The 18,746-nt window shown below is 53.1% G+C and overlaps 1 protein-coding gene across 2 annotated transcripts in view; it reads left to right on the forward strand.

Annotated features, from left to right (window-relative positions):
* Positions 1-18,746, forward strand: part of CDC42BPB (CDC42 binding protein kinase beta) — a 101,382-nt gene that overhangs the window by 34,806 nt on the left and 47,830 nt on the right. For both annotated transcript variants that reach the window (XR_008684873.2, XM_055418596.2), the window contains exons 2-4: positions 7,392-7,483; positions 12,981-13,064; positions 15,170-15,265. Coding sequence is in view for 1 of the 2 variants with exons in the window: in XM_055418596.2 (XP_055274571.1) it covers positions 7,392-7,483; positions 12,981-13,064; positions 15,170-15,265 (272 nt within the window). In the remaining variant the exon portion in view is untranslated. The remainder of the gene's footprint in view (positions 1-7,391; positions 7,484-12,980; positions 13,065-15,169; positions 15,266-18,746) is intronic.

Genomic DNA, 18,746 nt, shown 5'->3' on the forward strand with positions numbered 1-18,746 from the left:
TTAACGTTTGTTCACTTCACAGTACTGTAGTTCCTTGTTATCAGCTTATCTGAAGAGTTCATGGTTGGAGAACTTTTATTTGGGAGTTAACAGGGCTTCTTGGAAGCTTCCACTTTCTCAGCTTCTTGTGAAGTATAGTATTCTGTCATTTAACAAAAGATCATCGTTGCTACAGCAAGTAAACTCCATTTAATGTAACGTAAGCACATTTTCCCGGAGAAGGCAATGGCAAGCCACTCCAGTACTTTTGCCTAGAAAATCCCATGGACGGAGGAGCCTGGTAGGCTGCAGTCCATGGGGTCGCTATGAGTCAGACATGACTGAGCGACTTCACTTTCACTTTTCACTTTCACACATTGGAGAAGGAAATGGCAACCCACTCCAGTGTTCTTGCCTGGAGAATCCCAGGGACGGGGGAGCCTGGTGGGCTGCCGTCTATGGGGTCACACAGAGTTGGACACGACTGAAGTGACTTAGCAGCAGCAGCAGCAGCAAGCACATTTTCCACAAGCTCTGGGACAGGTGTGACTCCCATCTGGGTGTTGGATCTGCACTGTGGGGACAGACTTCACCCCGTCTTGGAAGTGTGAGCTCCCTGGAGCCGGTGCTGGGGAGAGCGTTTTCTGCTTCCTGCCTGGCTGGGCCAGGGCCGGGCCCCGGGGAGCCCTGCCCTGGGTGCGCAGGGGGGCTGAGGTCACGCCTTGCTCTTCACTGTCCTCGGTGGCCACATACCTGGGTCCTCAGGGTGCTGTCCCGGCCTCGCCCCCCCCCACGTGGCATGCCCATCACTGCACCCCATGAGTGGTGGGGATGGGGAGCCTCCCCGGGATTAGGGCTGACTGTTCACAGAGGAAGCAGAGCTGCCCCTCGCATCCTCTGCATGTCTCCTGACCCTTGGGCTCGTGTTTCCTCCCCAGTACGTGTACTGTTTGGACTGGGTGATCTGAAAGGCCATTGCCAGTTCCCCGGGTGTGAGTGCCGCAGGGCTCAGGCCAGGCCTGGGGTGGGGGGCCAGCACGCCCCACCCTGCGACACCAGGCCGCCCCTCCCGGCATCCCTTCCAGCTGGTCTGCTCTTTCCTCTCTAGATAAACCAGAGGGTGGGGCATCAGTTTCTCATTTCACATTTTCAGTCAATTTCAGCGAAAGTGTCTCCCTCCGCCCTTCTCCACGGGGATCCCCATTTTCCCTTGCAGTTGGGACCTCACATTTGCCAGCGGTTGTCCTTTCTTGGTTGATTGATTCAGTGCCCTTTAGAATCATGAGAAGTTCTGTAGGAAGAGTCTTAGGTTGTAAAAGAATGAAGAGAATAGGAAAATTTTTCTCCTAATCAAGGCTTAGCTGTCTAAAGGCTAAGCTTTGTTCTGTCTTTTCTTGTTGGAAAAAATCCCAAGTTGTTGAATGTATTCTTAGAAAAAAAAAGGCACTCTCAGTGGAGACGGTCACCTTTCCTGATGACTGGTTGATGAGGCAGCTGTGTTTGCTGGTTCCCTTGTGTTCCACGTGTGGGGGTGGGGGCCCTGCTTTGGAACACCACATTCAGGCCCGAGGCACTGAGAGAGGGGTGTTGTGGGACTGAGGGGCGCACGGGGTGTTGTGGGGGAGGGGCGGCAGCAAACTCTGTGAGCCTTTAGGTGCTGTTGAAAGGTGCTCAGGAGTCATCAGCAGGGAAGTGATAGGACGGTGCTGGTTTGGGAGAAGATGGTGCTGAGGGGCACCCGAGGGCGGGGTGGTGGCTTTGCGACTGCCTGATGGGGTGGGCTCTTGGGGGCGGTCTCAGGTGGCAGCTGCAGGTCACCGTGCCTGTGGGGCAGGGCTCCGAGGGGTGCCCACCCCAGCAGTCACTGAGCACAGGTCCCCATGGGCCGGCCAGCCCGTGGCTGCACCTCAGTGCAGGGCTCTCCCATGTTTGCCGGTTGCTGGCATGAGAGGAGAGGTCACTTTACTCTTTCTGAGGTTCCAAGTAGTTGTGTTGTCTTATTTTAGAATCTACCGGTTCGTTATTACCGTAAAAAGCAAATGTTATCTTAAGCATTATAATGAATCTGTTTTCTTCAAGCTGCCCATAACATATGACTTCTGAGAGAATATAAATTATGTTTAAAATGAATCCCTAATGGTGTTTTGGTTGTTGTGATTTTGCTTTGCAACCTGACTGTTTTAAGAGTGTCGTGACAAGCTGCTTGCTCCCCAGTGGGCACAGCTCATAGAATCCTGGTCTCATAGAATTCTGAGGCGCACCGGAGCTCTAGGCTTAGTCAATGGCTGCTGCTGCTGCTGCTAAGTCGCATCAATCGTGTCCGACTCTGTGCGACCCCATAGACAGCAGCCCACCAGGCTCCCCCGTCCCTGGGATTCTCCAGGCAAGAACACTGGAGTGGGCCGCCATTTCCTTCTCCAAAGCATGAACGTGAAAAGTGAAAGTGAAGTCGTGTCCGACTCTTAGCGACCCCATGGGCTGCAGCCCACCAGGCTCCTCCATCCACGGGATTCTCCAGGCAAGAGTACTGGAGTGGGGTGCCATCGCCTTCTCCTTAGTCAGTGGAGCAGCCTTCAAAATGCTGCTGCCCGGTTCCCTTCCAGTGAGCTCCAGTTTCCTCTCAATAGGAAACCACCCTGGGGTCAGCTGGCTGCTCTGAATTGTGACGCTTGTTTGAAAACATGAAACAGCAGTAGGTAGGCTCTTGGGAGAACAGTCCGTTTGGTCTCGTCTCTGTCTCCGACTCTGCAGCGGGAGCCGTGAATCCTGTCCATCACCGCTCCCCACCCACTCGCCCTGGAGTCTCCCCCTGCTCCGCCCACATCGCGGGTGAGTGCTCCTCCAGAGGGTGACCCGGTGCAGCACCGTCATCCTCACCCGTGCTCCCTCCCGTGGTGGGAGGTGGCGCCCCCCCATACCTGCCCCACAGCCCCGCCCACTTTCCTGATACCAACGGATGGTCTTTAAAAAGAGGTTAAATTGTTTTGAAACAGTCTCAAACTTACAGAAAAGCTGCAGATAGCAGTATAAAGAATTTCCTCAACAATTTGAGGGTGAGTTGCTTACATAACCTCCCCTGAAGGTTGAGTGTGTGTTCCCTGGACCCCATAGTCTGCACCCGCAGATCAGGACTGTAGTACTGCGCTCCCCCAGCCACACCGTCCCACCTTCTCCTGCAGCAGAGGGACCGAGACCCCAGCCCCCTGCGCTTCCGTCCTGTCTCCCTCCCTCTGCAGGGTTGGGCCTGGCCTCGCCTGTCACGGCTGAGCCCTCTGTAGGCCAGTCTTTTCGTGGACTATCTCCATAGCTGAGGCTTCCCTCCTGCGTCCTGTGATTGAATTCAGGGTACAGAACGCGGTGATTCTCGTTGTGTCCTCTGGGTGGCGCGGTCTCGCTCCGATCCCCGGGTCTGCGGCGTGTAGGCCAGGATGTACTGTGAGGTCACTGTTCTCTGTTTGATCCAGAAGTATCTCGTCTGGATGTACTTTGAAACTGTAAATATCCCACTTCTCATCAGATTTTAAAACTTCTTGATTAATTTATTATCCGTGTGTATTCCTGAGCTTGTTTTATTTAATGGGCGGGATGATCTGTGACTGTGACTGTTTCCGTTCACTCTCATTCTTCGAGCACTTGCTTACTTTCGGGCACAACAGGGGGCTCCAGGCTCACCTGTGCTCGCCTGACCCAGCTCTGGAATCGACAGCTGGAGAATGGTGTTTAGAGACCGAGATCTCTCCCTAATGATGCTTCTTGTTGAGGCGATGCTGCCTCCTGGCCTTCCATGGAGACGGAGCGGGGCTTCCATGTGTGTGCGCACACCCATGACGTCCACACACTGAAAGCCATGAGTTCTCACTGCTGCCTCCACGTCTAATCCAGCACTGCAGGGCCTTTGTTCTCCCTTTTCTGACAGTCGTGACCCTGGCTCCCATTGTCCTGGGTCTGATTGCTGAGGCCATCAGGCTTTCCGTGTGTAACAAGCCCCCTGTCCCCGCTGTCACTGTGTCCCCCACACGGACGTCTTCCTCACCCCAGCATCACCCAGTTTGGGCTCTGAAGCTGCTCCTTCCTTTATCTTTTCAAGCTTTCGTTTGGGGTGTTTCCAGGGAAGTTGTTCAGAGCTGTGTAGAATGCATAAGCAGTGAAAATGGTTCCATCAGGAGAGGAAGAGGACAACTTGAGGAACATCAAGTAGGACCGCTGACGCGGGAAAAAGAGACGCCGAGAAAGCCAGCTGGGGCTCCCCCGCCACAAGGGCCTCCCGCTTCCCTGCCTCAGACGTCGCTGCTGATGGGTCCCTGAGGAGGAGGGGCTTTTGCCTGTTTTATGGAAAATTTAGTCAGAGGAGCAGATGCCTTTTCTAAGGTAGCAGGGCTACCAGGTGTCCCACTTAGAACTTGACTCCCGTGAATGGAAGGAAACCAGGACTTCTCTGGTCCCCGCAGCCGCATGGCTGCCTCCTGCAAATACGGGAGGAGTGAGCAGAACTCGGGGACGTTTCCCTGGACCGTTTACATGTTTATAGATTGTCACCACTAGAAATCAAGACAGACACTTCACACCAGGTTCCGGAGTTCTCTGAATAACAGATGAATGGATGGGCTGACTATCGTATCTTTATTAAAGAGTTACAACTTTCTAAGTCCTAATAATAGAATTTCAGGAAAAGTGAAATTGGTTTTATTAAAAGTAATAATTGCTATAAAATAAAAATAGTACAATTCAGATGAAAAGAGGCAGCAGAGTGGAGGCCTGGTGTTTACAGTTGTTATGTCTGACAAAGCCAAAGTAAAGTACTAAAGTACAGTTGATTAAAAAGGGTGAAGCAGAGGTCATGAGGTCAATGAGCAGATGTCAGGAATGAATAGTTAACATCCCAGGGCATATAGCCGGATATGGGAGAACATTACTTCACCAGGCATCAAAGAATCTTAATTTCAAAGGAAGACGAGGCATCAGTGTGGGGTGGAAGGCAGGTTAGGAACCAGATAAAATGTTAGTACCCAGAGGAGAGTCCTGAAATTTCATCCTAAAAATTAACTTAAAATAATTTTTTAAAAAAAGAAAGAAAAATCTGTGTGCATGAAAAGCTTATTGCAAATTTATTCATCATATGGAAATAATTTTTAAAGAATTAAACCTTTAACCTCTGCATTAGGTAGACACACAATTTTAACTTGTGGGTGTGTCAACTTACTGAAATATTATGCAGCTGTTAAAATGATAGTTGAGTGGTTTCGAAACATGAAAAATATAAGAAATTGAAAGCAAAATATGAAAAATAGCTATATGAACATGTATTGTGTCTACAAACAAGGGCTGGAATGGGAACACGGGAAGTTACAAGGATTTTCAGCATAGTTAGAGGTGGAGTTGTCTTTGATGTCCATGAACACTGCTGTTGGACCTGTGCGTTTATGACAGTGGCCTGCAGGCTGCATGAGTCTTAGGGGTTTTTGCAGCAGAGTGCTGCATGCTGTGTGGAACCCCCTCCAGGAGGAGTGTCTGCCGGGCACACACTGCGTGCGCAAGGCTCAGCTCCTTCCCAGGAGTGCCGCAGCATCGCCTTCCCAGGCTTGCTCTCCTGCTGGGGGAGGACGTGCTGGGCATGTCAGCTTTGTCGGGAGTGTCTTCCTCACAGTAAAATGAAGGCACCGTTTGGTTCCCCAGAAGACGCTGAGAGAGGCGATGGTCTTCAGTGGCTGTTGAAAGTCCACATTTCCATGATGATTCCTGAGAATGGGTACTTAAATAAATCATGAGGCGCCATAGGTGACCTTTTAAGTTCTAGCTCAAGGGTTTTCTTTAGCCTTGCTTTCTGCCCCTAAATAATTCAGGCCTGGTGTGTTCTGTTCCCTGATCTCAGCGCTGATGGGTATTTACAGTGGTGGCAGTGGTAATTTACTACCAGCAGGAGCCAAGAACCTTCTGCTGCTCTTTGTTCCTTGGATCAGCAAACCTTGCTTCTCAAACCTTCGTGGACTAAGCAGCTGTTTAAGGAGAAAATAGTTGAGTTAGATTAAGAATGTAGAGCTCAACTGGAAGTCCAGAAAGATGAGGTTTGCAGGATTTGGGGGAGATGATGGAGGTGCACATGCAGTTACAACAGACAACCCAGAGAGAACCTTTGTACGTTTGCCCACGTCCCCCCAGGGAGGTGCTGGCGAAGCTGTCATCCTGGAGGACCTGAAAGAGAGCTGTGGAGAACAAGTCCAGGTTGGCCCAGACACAGGGCTGTAGGCCTGAGGGTATGAGCGGTGTGACGGGCCAGGCGAGGGTGGGTCGGACGGTGGTCCCGCTGTGTCCTGTGTTGGTGGGGTTCCTGGCCCTGGGGTTGCTCTGACAGCTCAGTACCAGCTGGGGGCCCCAGGGCAGCAGAGAGTTCCTGTTCTCCCACAGCTCTGGGGCCAGAAGTCCCAAGTCAGGGGGTCAGTGGGGCCGTGCTCCCTCTGAAGGCCGTTGGGGAAAGCCTGTCCCTCCCTTTCGCAGCGGCTGGCAGCGGCAGCAGTTGGGGGCGTCCTTTGCTTGTAGCTGAACCCCTGGGCTTTGTGCCTCCATCTTCATGTGACTCCTCTCATCGTCTCTCTGGTTTAGGTTTTTTGTATGCGGATGTCAATCGTACTGGGTTTAGGGCCCACCCCGTTCCTGTTTGGGACCTCCTCTTAGCTTGATGACATCTGCAGAGACCCCACTTCCAAGTCAGATCACATTCACAGGTTGTTGGGGAGACACTATCCAACCTGGTCCACGTTGCACAGAAACCTGGATCCGTTTTCTTCTCCCTGAAGCATGGGTGATCATGCAGTGAACCTCGAGAAAGGTGTGCGGCCTGCGTGGGGGCGCAGTGCTCCCAGCCCTGCCCCCAGCACCGCCAGGGGCTCCAGCAACTCAAGGTAGTTACCGGGAGTCGGGAGAGTGCCTGAAGTCCTGCAGGCCGATGCGTGGCACCCAGAGCTCACGGACCTGGCCCGGCCTGTGCTGCCCTGCAGGAGAGTCGAGCTTCCACAGCTGGCTCAGTGGGGAGAGCCCCACTGCCCGGAGTTCCCAGAGGCCTCTGTGGTGACGGTGTCTGTTATGACACATATGGAAGTGCGTGTCCAGTATGATGCCCACCTTAGTCTGGTGTGAATGCTGACTCTCCAGATGCCCATGGCTCCTCAGATGTTGGTGTTTAGTCGCGACGTTGTGTCTGACTCTTCTTGCAACCCCACAGGCTGTCCATGGCATGTCCCAGGCAAGAATATTGGAGTGGGCTGCCATTTCCTTCTGCGTGTTTTAAAAAGTTTTCATTTAAAAAATGAAATGCTTCTAAATAAAACGTAACTTCTTAGAATGCCCCAATTATAAAATTTCTATCTGTTATCAACTTATTAGAGTAAATTGTTAATTTGACTTCTTTTCATTTGTAGCGAAACCATTTACACAACTGGTGAAGGAAATGCAGCTTCATCGAGAAGACTTTGAGATCATTAAAGTGATTGGAAGAGGTGCTTTTGGTGAGGTAAGGTAGCCTTCCCTCCCTCTCCCCTCCCTCCCTCCCATCCTTCAGTTTTGCCTAGCAGCTCTTATCTAGCGTTTCTAGGGTCCTGTATGCAATGAGGTAATTATTGGTGTCATTTGGCGAGTTCTTGGTGGATAAAATCTGAAAGATAGAATTAAGGAGAAAAAAAACAAAAGGTGGTGACTGGTGAATTACCCTAAATATTGTCTGGACCAGGATAGTTCTTTCTGACAGAGTAAATTTTTAAAATTATCCGTTTGTCAGCTGATAAAAGTCTTTTGGCAGTCATTTTAGAAAAAAAGAACCCTCGTCTCAGCGGTGCTCACTGTTGGTAGCCTGCCCGCCGCCCGTCAGTCCTTGTGGGGTTGAGTCCAGGTGTGTGTGTGTGTTGGGGGTGTAGATGGGAGCAGCCTGTGCACCCGGTCCTTGGGCCGGAGCCACTAACTTCCTGTCTCCACGCCCAGCACCCTCTGCGGGCTGCCCACCAGCAGGCCAGGATCCAGTGCGTTCGCAGGGGGCCCTTCACTGAACTGCAGTAACGCCGCTCCTTCGGATTTGCCTCAGCGCTCCTGGGCCGGGAGCCACGTGTGTTGGTGAGCCAAGCGCTCTGTCACGTCCCAGCCGCGCGTGTGCTCCGCCCGCCGGCGACCCCGCTGGGCGTGACTCGAGTGCTGCAGAGTGTGAGACGGCGTTGGCCGTGTGCGGCGTACATTTCACACGAGGCGAAATACACGCGGAAGGAAGCAGAGCAGGATTTAATGAGATGGCTTCTTTGCCCTGGAGTTTCTCATGACTGCTGTGGACTGGCATCTGTTTTAGAAAACATCTCAGCATTTTTGATGATTCTTGCACTGCTGGCACCTGATGACAGCCCTGCTGTATCTGCAGGGCTTCAGTAGAGTACCGAAAGAGAGTGCTGCTGTGAAACGCTTTCAGAATCCTGAGTGAGAAAGCCTGGCCTGCTGGCATGAATGTGGGTGGCTGTGTGTCATGCTCTTGTTTCTTCCTTGGAAACCCCCGGCCTTGGGTCAGACCCTGGCCCACGCTCTGTGGGGGGCCTGTCATCCTCATACCTTCCTCTCCCGCCCCAGCCCTGAGAGCGAATCTCTCCGGGCCGCAGGGGGAGGGGGCGGCCTGCCTCCGGGGGCAGCTCTGACCTGGGGCGGCCCCACGTTGGCTGTGGGCTGATGGGGGACGGGGATGTTGGCTGTTGCTTTCACATACTGAGGTGTACCTCCCCATGAGATGCATAGATCTGGGTGAACGGTTCCAGTTATGACAGCCATCTGCTCCTCTACAACCAGCTCCCCAGTCAGTACGGAGCATCCTATTCCCGGAGACGTCCTTCCCCTTTCTCCCCAGAGCCCCCACCTCCCGGGAGCCCTTCTCTCCCCCCGCAGGGAAAAAAGTGAGCTCCGCAGAGAAACAGCAGATCTCTCTTCAAACTAAAACCCAGCTCAGTTGCATATATTCTTCCACCAACTGTCTCCCCTATACCAGGAGCGGGGTGGTCTGCTGGGCACAGCGCTGGCCACGCAGAGCTGCACACTGACAGCAAGCCCTGTAGGGTATCAGGGTTGGGGGGCAGGAGGAGACCCCAGGGCAAGACAGGGATGGCCTTCGGAAGGAAAAAGCAAAAGCACAAGAGAGGACGTTGTTGTGTCAGAGTAGTTGACAGTTATTTTTAGTGCTCTTTGCCAAAGAACTTAACAAAGTGACAAGAGTCAGTTTCCGATTTTCAAAGAAGATAACATTGATCACTTTTCAGTTCCTCCTGGATCAAGAGAGATGCATCCTTGGAGTCCAGCCTTTGCGCCCTCTGCAAGTTTAGCAGCTTCTCTGTGTGAGGCACACAGTCAGCCTTCCCTGGGCTCTGTGGCCTGGGCCCCCACACCAGTCCTCCTCACCCAGCTCCTCTGGCCAGGCGTCCTGTGTCCGTCAGGCTCGCCTGCACGTGAGCGCTGCCCTCACCAGCGCAGCTGGAGTTCTGGGCACTGTGGCTCACCTTCTCACCACTGCCATTCCTCCCTGGAGTGGTCTTATCATCACGTGCCTGGAATGTGGCCCCGTTTCAGCTTCTGTCTCTAAGCACCAGGCGGATCGTGGAAATGGGATGCCCTAATCATTGTTGTGTCCTGAGTGTTCTTCACACGTGGTTCTAATTGAGTGATTGTTTCCTCACGACAAGCCAGGGATGGGGGAGAGTCTGTGTGCAGATCTGCCTTGTGTGTGCAACTGTACACAGACAGGGGTGTGTGCCCATACACAGACAGGGGTGTACACCCATACACAGACAGGGGTGTGTGCACCCATACACAGACAGGGGTGTGTGCCCATACACAGAAAGGAGTGTGTGTACCCGTGCATAGACAGGGGTGTGCAGCTGTGCTTCTGACACCACGGCGGCTCTGTTCAAGAGCCCTGCCTGTAGAAAGAACTCGCAGAGTCCGCTTGGAGGGAGTATAACCCTCTTATCTCAAAATTGTAGCAGAGCTCAGCGAAATTTCTAGGTTGTTATTCGACCAGGGCGTGGAGTCTCAGGGTGTTGGCTTGTTGCTGAGCTTTGAGCACGTCTGTGTCCTCCCCGCAGTGTTGAAAAGCGGCCTGGGAGGTTCCTCCAACCCTGTACTGCAGTGGGGGCTCACTCCCTGGCTTCCGAGGTGCAGTGCCCATGGCTGTGGCTTTGAACATGACAACAGGTCCCCGAGGGTGACTGTGTCAGGCACCACAGGCCTCCCGTGATGCAAGCAGATGCAAGGCTGAGGCGCAGGGTGGGGGGCCAGGCCCCAGGCTGGGCTGTGGGGGCAGTACTGGACCCTGTGCCTGACCCAAAGCCAGTGTCCAGCCACCCTGCCCTGCCATCCCTTGTTCCCAGGATGACTTAAAGAAGCAAAGCTGGGAAAGCTGTGTTTAGAAACAGGTTCACATTAACAGAACAGCTGTGTGCATAGAACTGTTTCGAGATCAGTCCAGCCCTTTACTCAGATGCCCTTTTGTTGACGTTTTATCTCATTTTCTTGATCATATTATAGCTGTGCTGCTCTCACTTGCGCTCCCTCCTGCCTCCTTCCCTGCCTCTGTGTGTGTGTGTGTGTGTGTATTTTATCAGAACCGTCCTGTGTGTTATCTGAAAGTTTTCTGTGCCCTGGCAGGGCTCCTCCGCAGAGCCACACTTTCTTGTGGTCTGTGTCTCATTCCCGGCAAGGTCTGGATCGTCACTGATGCTTGTCATTTTGAGAATCTCATTCTTTTTCTCAAAGGTTAGCAGTTCTTCCTAGCTTACCAGGTTAGACCATTTCTGTACTAAGTACTAGTAGTTCTTTTTTCCACTTAATATCTTACCCATCCAAAGTATAGCTAATTCCCAGGAAGAAATAGACAACTCCTCACATGATGACAGTGTGTGCCCAGAGTTCTTATTCTTAGACATGTCGGAGAGCCCACTAAATGTTTATTTGTTGTTATTCTTAATTTTTTCAGAGTTGTAGTGAGTTTGGCTGGTGGTTTCTAAACCGGCAGTGGACAGACAGCAGCTTAGGTCTGGTGTGAGGGTAGCGGCCCTTGGGGTGGCAGTGACAGGGTGATGGGGGTGGTTGCAGGCACTCGTGTGGAGGGGGCCCTGGCCGGGAGCCCAGCAGTGCAGGGCACATGCCTCCAACCCTCTGCAGGCTCTGGGAGGATTATATCTAATTGTGACCATCGTTGTAAGGCAGTCCTTCCCAGCACACGCCTGAGGGAGTGAGGCTCTGCACCTCAGATGGCACACCTGTGAAGGTATTAGCCACCATCTAGGACCGTGGTGAGGGTTAGCTGAGAGAGAGTGTGTACTGCTCGGCACAGCTTTGGGCACAGGCGGTGTTCTGTGTGTGTCGGCTTCTGTGATCACTGCGATGATGCTGCTGTGTGGTGTTGACTAGAAAGCAGGGGCATAAGTGGTTCCCTTTTGGAACTCTGTCCCATCCCTGTGTGTGGCAGTCCCTGGCAGCAGAGCCCAGGTGAGGGGTCAGTATCAGTGTTTATGGTTTTGTGATGGGGGCTTAGGGCAGTGAGTGAGTGAGCTATTTATATAGGGTAGGATGCACCATATGATGGTGCAGACATCACATCTCATGTGCAGCAGTGGAAGAATTCATCTGAGATTTGATGGGGACCTGAAGTCCAAGAGGACTTCCTGGATGAGGTGGCATTTGAATTGTACCTTGAAGAATATGGCTGACAGCCAGCATGTTGAGGGCTAATAACTATGTGCCTAAACCATCCTGAGCCATGTTGAATGTGTCAAGTCTTTTGATTCACACAGCAGTCTTAGGCCAGTCCTGCTGTTGTCCATTTCCTAGTTGTAGAAACTGAGGCACAAAGAAGTGAATCTGCCCAGGTTACACTTTGGAGTCCCCTGTAGGGAAAGAGCAAATTGGCCAAGATGGCGGTGGTCAGGCTCTCGTCCACAGCCTCTCACCCCACGTCTGTCAATACATGGCTACGTAACAGCTGAGGTCACATACAGCACTGCACATGTGTGTTGCGACATACCCATGGGCCACTTTTGTTCTGTAAATGCATATAAGCTCCACCCACAAAGCCCTTGCAGCCACGTGATGGTCTGTGGTAGGGCTGCTGCGCCAGCCCAGAGAGAAGAGCATGTCTGTGGTTCCTACGGCTTCTCGTGTTTTCTTCCAGCTTCCCCACTCGTGCCTTGCTCACACTGGGTTCAGCGAACAGTGAGATACAGCAAGACATCCCCTACCCCAGTTACTCACCGCCCTGGTGAAGAAAAAATCCCAGAGGCGAGTCCTGGCACGTGCAGGGCTGGCCGTGGGACTGAGAGGTGGAGGTGGGTGGGTGTGCAGGGAGATGAAGCCCCAGAATGCAGGAGGGGAGCTTGGGAGCCCCTGACAGAATGCAAAGCCATCGCTGTGCAAATGCCCAGACCCGAGAGAGAGGCCTGGCAGACCGTGTGCTCTGGTGCTTCAGCTCCGAAGTGATGGGGGCCGAGCCAGCGACTGAGGTCACTCAGGCCGCATGTGGCTAGAACCAACTGTTTTTTTTAATCAATTCATTTTTATTTTTGGCTGCACGGGCCTTTGTTGCTGCTGGGCCTCCTCTCGCTGCAAGGACGGGCCGCTGTCGGTTGCAGTGCTCAGACTGCTCCTTGCGGCGCCTCCCCTGTGGCCGAGCACGGGGCCTGGGCTCAGGGGTTGTCGCATGTGGGCTTTAGTTGCCCCGAGGCATGTGCAGCCTTCCCAGACCGGGGATTGAACCTGTGTCCCTGGCGTTGGCAGGTGCAGTCTTACCCATTGTATCACCAGAGAAGTCCTAAAATCAAGTTTTGATGCTTAAAAGGGCAAATCTTTACTTATACAGAAAATCTTACTTTCCTTAACAGCTCATTTTCCAGGGTTCCCAGGCAGTTAAGTTTTCTCTGTAATTAATGAAATGTGCTGCTGACCTTTTGTGCTTCGTTAACTGAATTTTTGTTGAACTCCCATTTGTATGACAGGTTGCTGTTGTCAAAATGAAGAACACTGAACGAATATACGCCATGAAAATCCTCAACAAGTGGGAAATGCTGAAAAGAGCAGAGGTAAGTGTGGTGCCTTAAATAAATCCATAGACAGGCAGTTTCTATGTCAGGAAAGGTCTGACGGAGCCCAGCTGGTAAGAACCGCAGTCCTTGCATGTCTGGACCTTCCTTCCTTCTGTCCATCCGTTTTTCCTTCTGTCTGTCCTTCCTTCCTTCTGTCTGTCCTTCTCTCCTTGACGAGAGCTGCTGCTTTCTGTCGTCAGGACTTCAGCTCCCCCCATCCATCCCTCTAGGTGTCGGCTCCTGACCAGGTGCCTCTCTCTGGAGAGCCCCCTCGGGTGTGTCGCGGGGGCAGCACTCCAGTGGTTAGGACTCCCAAGCTTCCAGTGCATGGGGCGTGGGTTCAGCCCCTGTCGGGGAGCTGAGATGCCACGTGCCTGATGGAGCCAGGAAAAAACCCTCAGGCGTCTTGTCTCAGTTCTGCTCCCAGTGCAGAAGGGATTCTTGAATCTGGGAATGTTTTGCCCTCCCTCCTCGAGGGGAAGGAAGGTTATAAGTGAAAGTAGGTGACCGCTGCAGGGCAGCCTGTTTGTTTCTTCCTTGTCCCTCTGGGTGGAGGCTGTTTCGTGCCCCTGGCCTTACTCTCCCCGCCCCCCCCCATCCTCCCTGAGGGCTCAGGCTCCCCGCTGGCCCTTCCCAGACTCGCCTCCTCTGTACCCAGGCTGCTGCTGCCTTTTGTCTGCCCCAGGCACTCACCTCCAGAACCACTGCCTCCTCCTCTGGAAATTCCTTCTCATCCCGTCACTCTGAACCCTCCTGGTAACTCCAGGTGGCCCCTGTGCTCTTTTCCTGGATGTTTACCTGCCGATGCTAGTGGCCACGCTGTGTGGACAGTCCACACAGCTGCTGATGGCCATGCAGCTCTCCTGAGCTCAGGCTGTCCCTCCTCCCGCACCGGTGCTCCCACCTCAGCACCCTGCTGGCGACCCAGGTCCGTCCTCTTGAACCGCATGTGGCATCTCCCCACCCTGTCCACACTCGTGTCCTCTTCCAGCTGCAGTGCCCATCACAGGGCCTTACATGTGTCATTGCTCAGACACGTGTTGGTTGACTGAGTTGTCACCAGTGTTGTGGTCACCTGGACTTGAAATGCAGGCATCCCATGACTTGGCCTTCTCTGCCCCCTCCCCGGCCCTGCCCCGTCCACTCTGCGTCTCCTCCTTCCGTCTTCACCCATCACCGACGACCCAGCAGCCCTTCTTCCTGTCATCGCTGGCAGGTTGGTGAACACAAGAAAATCACTGGAGCAGTTCTCGGGGGAAAAAGCTACTGTTACATGAAAGTTTGGGGACCGAATAAAGTGTTCAGGGAAAGAAATACTAGTAGCAAATTCTATTGAAGTTTAAATTTTTATGGAAGTGATTGATTTATGGAAGAAGCTAGCTGGGCCATGTGTAATGTAACTTGTTATGTTAATTTTGAGTGACGTGTGTATAGGGTAAACGTTAAAAATTATAAAAGCTTTAGGGGGAGATGACTCACCTTATCACACTAGTCATGGTGTGTGAGCACATTTAAAGAACTGAATGTTGCTTTTTAAATTTAAGCCTGGTTACACAGAACTTATAATTGGCATACTGTGCACCAAGTCCGAGCGTGAGCTGGGCTGAACCTCATGTGTTGGCCCTGGAAGGGCCGTGTGGAGGGCTGGGTGCAAGCCCCCTGGCGGGGAGGTGACTACTCAGCAGCCCCAACACACTCGGGGTGGGGCCACAGGGGCAGGAGAGAGCAGAGATCCCACTGCTGCTGTGGGCGCCCAGGAGTAGGTGGGAGCCCTCACGGGGAGACACCTCCCTGTATCCTGGAGGGCAGGAGCTGTGGCTTCGGAGCCTCTGTCCGCTCAGAGCCTCTGTCCACTGTAGGCCTGGAGGGTGGGGGCCGTGGCCTCGGAGCCTGTGTCTGCTCAGAGCCTGTGTCTGCTCAGAGCCTCCGTCCACTGGAGGATGGGGGCCGTGGCCTCGGAGCCTCCGTCCGCTCAGAGCCTCTGTCCACTGCAGGCCTGGAGGGTGGGGGCTGTGGCCTCGGAGCCTGCATCCGCTCGGGGCTATGCCCTGCAGCTGCCATCCCAGTGGACACAGCCTGGCTTTCTCTCCACTTCTTCACAGACGGCCTGTTTCCGGGAGGAGCGTGACGTGCTGGTGAATGGGGACTGTCAGTGGATCACCACGCTGCACTACGCCTTCCAGGACGAGAACTACCTGGTAGGTTGGGCCCCATGGGCCCTGTCCCGGGACAGCTCACCAGGGGCTCTGGCTCCTGTGCCGCCACTGAAAATGAGTGAGGCTCTTTGGGGCTGTCGTTGCCTAAACATGCACCAACGATAAAACCACAGAGGGTTGGTTTCAATGTGATCATCAGCTGAACTTTTTCCCTCTGATCAGTAAATAATGCACTTATTTTCTTCTCTTGGTTTATTGTGAAATGGGAATTTTCTATCTTGAATTATATGTAAGAATAAGAAACTGGGAATTCGGAACATTTGAACCTTGAACTGAGTGGCTTTTTCTGTCACGTTTCCCTGACGGTCATGTCTGGTGGCAGGTGCTGGTTTGCAGCCCTCCCCACTGGGGCGGCTGACATAGGTTTGGGGGTGACTCTGGGCCCCTGTGTTCTTGTCAGCTGTTTGTTCTGACTGCAGCTGGGGCTCACTGGCACTGTTGGTTGATCACTTGTGGCTCGCGCGTGTGGCAGGATGAGCTTGGGGCACAGGTGCAGAAGACACACTGGTGGGCAACAAACATGTGGAAAGGTGCTCAGCATCGCTCATTGTCAGAGAAATGCAAATCAGAGCCACAGTGAGGCGCCGTCTCACGCCAGTCAGAACAGCCGCTGCCGAAAAGTTTGCAGATAGTAAATGCTGCAGAGGGTGCGGAGAAAAGGGGACCTCTTACACCCTTGGTGGGAATGCAGACTAGTGCAGCCCCTGTGGAGAACAGAGTGGAGGTTCCTTAAAGAACTGGAAATAGAACTGCCATACGACCCAGAAATCCCACTGCTGGGCATATACACTGAGAAAACCAGAATTGACAGAAACCCGTGTACCACAGTGTTCATCGCAGCACTGTTTATAATAGCCAGGACATGGAAGCAACCTAGATGTCCATCCGCAGACGAATGGATAAGAAATCTGTGGTACATATACACAATGGAATATTATTCGGCCATTAAAAAGAACACATTTGAATCAGTACTAATGAGATGAATGAAACTGGAGCCTATTATACAGAGTGAAGTAAGCCAGAAAGAAAAACACCAATCCAGTATACTAACGCATGTATATGGAATTTAGAAAGACGGTAACGATAGTCCTATATGTGAGATCCCAAAAGAGACGCAGGTATAAAGAACAGACTTTTGGACTCTGTGGGAGAAGGCAAGGGTGGGATGATTTGAGAAAATAGCATTAAAACATGCATATTACCTACCGTATGTGAAATAGATGACCAGTCCAAATTTGATGCATGAAACAGGGCACTCATAGCCGGTGCTCTGGGACCACCCTGAGGGATGGTGTGGGGTGGGAGGGAGTTTGAGATAGTGGGGACACGTACACCTGTGGCTGATTCATGTCAATATATGGCAAAAGCCACCACAATATTGTAAAGTAACTAACCTCCAATTATAAGAAATTAATTTAAAAAATGAACGGGTGCAGGACAACCAGTTTGGAATGAAAGGTAAATCAGACCTTTGGCTTGGGCCCCGAGTGACTCATGATGGCTTTGTTAGGACTTTTAACTCTGAGAAGGACTTTCCAGGTTTGCCTGAACCTGGAAATGTGCATGCCATGGAGCTCTGAGTGGACGGAGTCTGCACGGACCTCGGGGAAACTGGTCTTAGCCCAGCTCCTCTGCCCAGGGAGCAGCCGGCACGTTTCCCCAGCCGTGGCCGCATGGGACTTGCAGGGCAGGGCCTTGGGTGACACGTGAGTTCACTCTGAGTAGTGGACTCCGTGTGCTTCCAGGAAGTGGAGTCATGTAGAATTTCTTTTATTTTATCTTAAAATAATCTCAGACCTCAGAGAAATCCCTTAGATTCAGTAGGCCAGGACTAGGTAACACAATGTGTTAGACTCTTTGTTTAGATTTGAAAAAACACATGTTTGTTTTGAGTCGGGGCAGCTGGGGTTTATTGGGCACAGCCTATGGGTTATCAGTCAGTCTTCCCAGTGGCCAGGCGAGTTAGGCATCTGTGGTTTTTCACCATTGTATGAACAGTTTCTGGGTCAAGGGGAGAGGACATCACTCATCCCAGGTTACCACACAGATCCAGGGACTGCTGGGACCTGGTCCCCGCCCTCTGGCAGGAGGGGGCCCACTGCACAGACCCAGGGACAGTGCTGGGACTCGGTCCCCGCCCTCTGGCAGGAGGGGGGCCTGGGGCCATCTCTCCATCAGCCGCTGCTTCCAGATGAGTGGCGCTGCTTCGAGTGTACTGTCTCCAGTTCACTTCCTGTTTTGTTAAGAACTGAGTGAAGTCTCTAAGTAGTACTAGGAAGAAAGAAGACCACATTTTTTTTCCCCCTGATAGTTTTCCTGCGACCAGCACAGCGTATTGCCGGCTTCTTCTGAGTTACGGTGGCTGGTTAGGAATTCTGGGTGAATGTGAGGGGCTGCCCCTTCAGACAGGGAAAGCTGCAAGACAAGGCAGGCGAGGCCCGGGGCTGCCCGGTGGGAACCCGGGGCTCCCGCCTCCACCACCCAGCAGCGCTCTTCAGGAGCAGTTACTGCCTTGTGGGGAGGATGCGCGGAGGAACGAGCCGGGCAGCTGGGGGCCTGAGCCCCACTGGGCACGAGGCGCCGTGGACTGAGTGGTCTTGTGACAGGAGGCCACCCTACAGAGCCCGTCCACGTCAGTTTCTGCTGTGGGCATCTAAACTGGGTATTTCATAGAAATTAAAGCTGTTTCACCAGTCTGAAAGGGCGTTGCCTTGTTGACTGAAGTCAGGATCCTGTGTTCCATGACATGGGAGATAGCCGGTCGCTTTCTCTTACTCCAGAAATGAGTTTCTGCTCGCTTACCTATAAGCCCTTGCAGGTTTCTTTTCCTGTAAACTTGTTTTCCAGGAGCCCACCGATCATTTCTAGCGCTGCTGTGATACACTTTCTGACTTTCTCTTCAGATTTCTAGGTGGACAGGAAAGCAGTGGAGGCTCGGCTAGCCATGGCGCTGCCTGCCCCCGCCGGTTCCTAAAGGAACCAAAGGTCTTGGCCGCTCATTCACTGGCTCTGCCTCACCCCGCATGTCCAGCCGCAGGTGCCGTGGTCTCTTCCCCCGGTTACCTGCCCTCTGTTGGGTCATCTCCCCTTCCACCCTTCCACGTGCCGTCACCCTCACCTCCTGCCCAGCCCGCTCTGGTCCTGCTCTCCTTCCGCTGGTCTGGTCTGCGCACAGGGCGGCAGGGGAAGCTGCAATCAGAGTGGAGCCCAGAGCCCCCCGGGGCCTGGCCTCCCTGCTGTGCTCGCCTCACTCACTGGCTCCTTTCTCTCAGACCCTTTGTCTGGCAGGCAGCCCCTGGCCGGGCCAGCTCCCTCCTGCCCTCAGGGCCCCCAGGATCCACATGGGGGTCCCTGTGCAGTGGCCCCCGGTTGGGCCCTCTGACACCTGTGGTTGGGTGTTTTCCTGGCCCGTCACTCTGAATTCCCGTGTTCCCCTCCCTCCGTGTGATGCCAGCCCCGTGAG

Source organism: Moschus berezovskii, chromosome 21 (genome assembly GCF_049115385.1).
Source record: "Moschus berezovskii isolate FMDL1 chromosome 21, NW_MosBer_1.0, whole genome shotgun sequence".
Taxonomy (NCBI): Eukaryota; Metazoa; Chordata; class Mammalia; order Artiodactyla; family Moschidae; genus Moschus; species Moschus berezovskii.